Raw genomic sequence first — 6,692 nt, 5'->3', positions numbered from 1 at the left:
AAATCGAATGAAACGACAACAATGCGATAAGAAAATAAAAAAAAAAGCGAATTTTTATTTAAACGATAATACGATAATATAATATAACGCGATTTGAAAATGAAAAATCAATGCACTCGCGACAGCAGCAGGCACGCGTTACTTATGTATCTTTTCAAAATAACATTTACTCTCGTCATTTTGTACAGTAAAGTTAATACGCATACATATACAAACATATATACGTATATACGCGTATTTATGCGAAAATCTTTGATATATTAGATGATACCGAGAACGGGTCGGTGAGTCTTCCGAACCACGAGTAAAAATATTTCGAAGTTGTTCACAGTTTCTATAGTATTTCCCCTCTTTCAATCGTTACAACACATATAAACGCATGTATATATATTAGTATTTATGTTATCGCATATACAATTGTATAGGTAACGGTGCGTGTAACCGTATAGTATATATATATATATATATATGATTAGATATATGACTATGTATGAGATTGTATGTATTATCATACATACGAATTGTGAAGGTAACGGTGCGTGTAATCGTATATATGATTGGGTATGTGTTTATGTATATGTGCGATTATATGTGTGGCCATTTCTCTTTTCGTGTCCTCCAACACATTCGCTCCACCTTTGAGACCATGTCGCGTGCTGCTGCTGCTTCTTCCTCTTCTCCTTTCCACCACCCATTCCTGTGTTCCATCGGTCGTAAAGAAGAAGAAGAAAGAGAGAAAGAGAGAGAAAGAGAGAGAGAGAGAGATAGGACGTGTGCGACGGAATAATTATCCTTCCTCGTGACATCAGAATATTTCCCGCGCTCTTGCTTCATGCCAAGCCGTTGTAAATACCAGGAAACGTCCACGAGGAATGGGAAATATTTTGTAACGTTGCGAGCATGCATCACTGGCTCTCGACTCGGACTCTCTTATCTTTCTCTCTCTCTATTTTTTTTATTTTTTTATTTTTTTTTTTTACGATGCTTTTCTTTTTCTTCCTTTTTTATTATTATTATTGGTCAATTTGTCAATCCGTTTGTCTGACTGTCTCTACTTTTTTCTTTCTTCTTCTTCTTCTTCTTCTTATTATTATTATTATCTTTATTTTTGGTTCTACTATAATCACGAATTATTTGTCAATTTAGAGACACATTTACTGTTAGCCATTGCTTTTTCATCCATATCTTTCGATTCCTAGCGGATTTTTTTCTTTTCTTTTTCTTCTTCTTTTACCAAACAGGATTATAGTACGTAGAGGAGGAGACAATTTTCAGGATTTACTGGCAGTTCGAGTAGATGAAAAATGTTTGTTTCGTATGTGGCGGCTTTAGAGAAGTCTTCGAGTGGAGGAAACCATTTCCTGCCGGCTGTCTTAACGGTTCAGAAAGGTTCAAAGTGTCTACAGAAAACCGAAAAGAGAGAAAAACTCGAAGAGAAAAAGAGAGAGAGAGAGAGAAAAAAAACGCACACACAAACACTCACATACTCGCCTCACATAAATCGATATCTTTTTATGTCTTTGCTTTAGACGCGTTACATTGCTAGATCTTATACTTTGGATGCGTTATTTTCATTTTGAAATTTTATTTCAATTAAAAATAATTCGTTAAAATTGATTATTAAATGAACGATCATCGATGAATGACGAATGACTTCTTTAAAAAGAAATTTATATTTTTTTATATATATAATTAAAATATAACAAAAGTATCATATTATATAATATTATATTGGGTTGGGGCAACTAAATGAGCATCTCATAACAAAATCCTATTGAAAACACAAGTCCCAGGGCCTGTAGTTGTCAACCTAATATATATTATAATATATTAAATTTATATATTTTAATAATTTCTTTATATATATATATTTATGTAGGCACTTATTTATACAAAGAGATAGAAAGATATATAAATAGGTAAATAAAAAGAAAGAGAGAGAAAGAGAGGTCCCCCGGGGACCTGTAAGTTTTTATTAAAGTAACCACACTCATTTAGTTGCCAACTCAATAATAAAATCAGTGATAGTTAGTTATTAAACATGTAAATCTTTCACAGAAGTTCGTAACGGTTTATATGTGTCAAGGAAAAAATGATAAAAAAAAGAAAAAACCATTAAATAATGTTATACATACTCGTACTTTGAATTTACAATTAGATAAGTGTACTCTCGTTCAGTGTACAGACTTCTACGAAGGCAAATGCTTGACCAATAGAGAAAATAAACCAATGATGTAAACAATGATAACATTAACATCGATAAAAATGCAATGGTATAATAATTATGTGTGTGTTCCAAAAAAAAAAAAGAAAGAAAAAGATTAATTAAATCGAAAAGGTGATAAAATTAAGAAAAGAGGTGTCATGATCGGTTATATCGATTATAATTTTTTGTATATAAACATTTTTTTTCTTGAATGTGACTAATATTAATTGTAAGTTTTATTTTTAATCAAGAATGTTGCGAGAAGAATAAAAACGAATAATAGGAGGAAAATGTTCTTCAAGGAGTTCCTCTAACTACACGATATATATATATATATACGTATATGTGTATATGCATTTACAACACTTACATCTGCATTTGTATATACAAGTATATAAACGAGCAGTATAACACACACTATTGGTTAAAAATCTGAGAATATGGAATGATTCATATATGTTGTATGAAACTATTCTCTTTAATTATTGTCGTCAGTGCGAGTTAATGTATCGAAGAAGATGCACGTACGTCATATGATCAGGTTCATTCTTACGAGTTTCCTCATTTTTGTTGCAAGTACAAAAGCAATACCAGTAAAACGTTTAATGAAATGGAACGACTATAATCAGATAGATCTGCCAAGAAAATGTTGCACAGAGGATTATCTTTTCGACGATGAGCTGACTTGCGTTAAGATCATCGAGGATAATGATTTTTCGGAGGAAATGGGAACGGAAATACGTACTTATGAGCTTTCCTGCAAGATGGTTGCTGTTATATGGATAGAACACGGAGCCAACAATTCGTGGACTTATACGACAGTCGATTACCCAAACGATTACTGTCTCGGAACTACGATGAATGGTACACAAGTGTTGGCCAGGTGTCCGGGGTTGTCCAAAATGAATGAAAACATTTCGATTGTTTCAATGATGAAAACGTATAACGAGACAGCGATGATATGTAATGAGGATAATATTAAAAAATGGGATCTCGTGTTTTGGGGTGCTCGAGCGTATATGGCAACGAACCTTGCTCATATGATAATCTGCATCATCGTAGTAGTAATATATTTGTTCATACCAGAGTTACGTAAAGGTATCTACAACTATTCCGTTCTTCAACACAACATATCCTTATTGGGATTGGGCTGTATATTATCGTATTTGTGTTATCGCAAGTACCCAATAGCTGATAACCTGGTAATCATACTTTGGCTTTCCCTACAATATTTCACCGTGGCGACGTTCTTTTGGTTGAACGTTATATGTTTCGACATGACCCTGTGTATCACGAGATTCCGTTGGACCGTAGGACTCGGTGCTAACAAAGAAAAAGACAAATACAAGAGATTGTTAATCTACGGTGTTTTCGCATGGGGCGGTGCATTATTACCTACGGCAGTTGCTGCCATCTTCGAATACACACCGGGAATACCAAAGAACTTCCCGATGAAGCCCAATTACATTAGATATTGTTTGGGACCTAATCCAACGGTGAATCTCTATTTCTTCGCTTTACCACTCATAACTTTATTCTGCAACAACGTATTATTCATTTTCACGACATACAAAATCGTAAGGATCCAACGTAGCACCGAAATTGCTACGAAAAATCAAAGCAGCGCATTAACCAAGAAATATTTCTTATTCCTAAGACTTTATCTGTTGATGGGTGCACCATGGTTCTTTGGATCACTTCTAGCGTGTCTCAACATGCTGGTCATTATCAAGATGTGTCGTCTAATTCAGCCGATACTTTGGCTCCTAATGTTGTTAGCGCGAAAGGATGTTAGACGAAAAATCGCTGACAAATTCTGTTATTGCATTAAATCAAGGGATAACAAAGGAATTACTTCAGCTGGTACGGATTAGTTAGTTTCAAGATGATCTCAACGATAATATTCTAATTAAGCTTTTTCAAGAGTCTCAAGGTTATAATGTTCTTCGTATGTTCGCGTAGTCGTGTGTATGATTTCGCATTCGTGATGCACTTGGACTATATATGTATATATATATATATTTCTGTGTCTCTCTTACTCTTGTACACTCGTGTTTGTTCTCGTGAAATTCATTAACATTTACGTTGTGTAATAGATCTTGTGAAATCGTTATTAACGTTACAGGGAAAAACTCAACGGCTCGGTGATTTTTTTCTCTTTCTTTTTCTACCTTTTATGTTTTTTTTTTTTACGCAGGAGTAAGTGAGAGGTAAAAGACTCCAGTTATGGAATCGAGAGAACTATCTTGTTCGAGATAGTATTTAATGACTAGAAATGGAAAAAGGAGAACCTTCTCTTTCCAGCCTCTTCCTCCTCCTCCAAAAAAAAAAAAAGAAAAGAAAACTAGATGAATAAAAGAAAAGAAATAGAATAGTATGACGGATGTTAAGTAAGACGAAGAAGATTGATTTTATCATAGTACTTTTATTGCACAACTATTGCGGAAAAATGTACGGAAAATTATTTCTCAAAGTATTTGAATTCGACTTCGTCTTCGTCTTCTTCTTCTTCTTCTTCTCCATTTTTCTTTTTATTATCCCAACGTGGTGGTACGTCTCGCGAGAAAATCGTTCGATCTCGATTTTTATTCCATGGTTTTCTATATTTTTACTTGCTTGTTCCGTAGGAACGAGGATTACGATATCGAAGTGGGAGAACAGAATTGCCATAGAAAATGCGATGAAAGGATGAAATGTATGGGGAAATAAATTCACGAACAGCATTTGACCATTGGGTCCGCACGAAGGACGTCGAAATTTCGTCCATCGAAATTCGCCGTTTTCTTTTTTACATATTTCTTCGGTATTTATTTTTTTTTTTTTTTTTTATTCTTTCTATCTTTCTTTCTTTCTTTCTTATATTTCTTTTTTTATTATTATTTTTGTTTAGATGAAAAAGAAGAAGAAAAGAAAACGGGGGAAGAAACTAATTTGATCTCAATTATTAAATATTCTTTCTTTCTTATTTTACATTTCAAGGAAATATTTAATCGTATTGTGTATAAATGTATTATTTATAAATGAAATTTTTAAGTATTAATTTAATCGTATCTCTTTTCCCTATAGTATTATAGACAATATATAATTTGTAGTTTTAAATATATGTAGTATAATAATTAACGTTTCTGACAGAAATAATATTTAATGGTATTAAGAAATATTATTTGTAAAAAAAAAAAAATAGAAAAAAATGGATCAAAATAGTATTAATAATGAAAAAAAGTCTTTGAATCTAATTAAGATATTGTTAAAGAAACTGATATATGAAATAAATAATTGTTAATACGTTTAAAAAAATCACGATATTATGAGATTTCGTAATGAAACGTAAAAAAATAAAACGTAGAAACATTTTTCTCAAATTGCATCGAGATAATGAAGAGTTTAACGAACGAAAATAGGGTTTTATTAGAATGCGAAGGGTGCTCGTATAAAGTTGTTCCAGTCCCTTTTGTGTGAATTCTCGCAGTTGGTTTAACGATGCCCACAAAATCCTGTATTCTCGTGTATTGGCCTTAACGAGAACGACGGATGTATTATTTAATGATGACGGTTGATCAATTGACCGATATATCGACAATTAATTTACCGAAAACGCTCGGACATTGAGCTTATGATTTTCGCTTACATTAAATTTTCCAGTAGAATTTACAACTGCTGTTCGGATTTCAAACGTTACAACCGAATGATTTGTCATTGTGTAATCATTTATTAACGATATTAATGCAAATATATAATCTATTATATATTGTTCGAATTATTTAACATGAAAATTTTTAAATTAATTACTTCGAGACGAATATTAATTATTTGATTAACGTATAGACAAAAAAGAAAGTAACACCTTTAATTGCTAAAAATTAACGAAGAAAAGAATACGAACAATTAGATCGTTATAGAATTTTGTAAAGATCATTTTCTATTCGTTAGAATTTTGTTTCCATTTCACTATAAGGATGTATATCACGTTCAATAAACATCCAATCGAAAAGGAATAACGGATCGCGAACTATAGGAAAAACTAAAACCTATCTCATCCCGATATACAAGTTTTCGTGTGCGTGCACGTTCTATTTATCAAAGGAAGAAGATTTTTGTTCGCGAAAATGGATTGGTTCGTACGTAAAAGAAATAAAGGGAGAAAGAAAGAAAGAAAGAAAGAAATCAAAAAAAAAAGAAAAAGAAAAAAAGAGAGGGTGAGTTTTTTTCGGGGGGGGGGGAAAGGGGGGGGAGCGTATCTATTCTTAAGAAATACTTTGAGAAGTGTCAATAATAAAAATACCCGAAGTTTGTTTAAACGATTTCGTTTGAAAATACAATATTTTTATTGCAAACTCGTCCATGTATGATACGTATCATAACGGAAATTATAGTATTACATCTAGTAGTTATATAAGAACTTAATCGATAGACTTATTTTCCTATTAATAATTTTTATTCATTAAATTTATCAATTTAACAATGGAATAATTTTCAATGAAACGTT

The 6,692-nt window shown here is 32.2% G+C and overlaps 1 protein-coding gene across 1 annotated transcript; it reads left to right on the top strand.

The window, feature by feature from the left end:
• The first annotated feature begins 2,723 nt into the window (after positions 1 to 2,723).
• LOC106788352 lies at positions 2,724 to 4,159 on the top strand. Its single transcript, XM_014751525.1, has one exon. It carries the CDS (start codon positions 2,725 to 2,727, stop codon positions 4,078 to 4,080), a length of 1,356 nt encoding a protein of 451 aa, XP_014607011.1. The 5' UTR covers position 2,724; the 3' UTR covers positions 4,081 to 4,159.
• The last annotated feature ends 2,533 nt before the right edge of the window (positions 4,160 to 6,692 follow it).

Source organism: Polistes canadensis, unplaced genomic scaffold, assembly GCF_001313835.1.
Source record: "Polistes canadensis isolate GaletaPanama2010 unplaced genomic scaffold, ASM131383v1 scaffold_137, whole genome shotgun sequence".
Classification (NCBI taxonomy): domain Eukaryota; kingdom Metazoa; phylum Arthropoda; class Insecta; order Hymenoptera; family Vespidae; genus Polistes; species Polistes canadensis.
The sequence above is the reverse complement of the archived record's forward strand: the minus strand, read 5'-3'. Positions and strand labels throughout refer to the sequence as shown.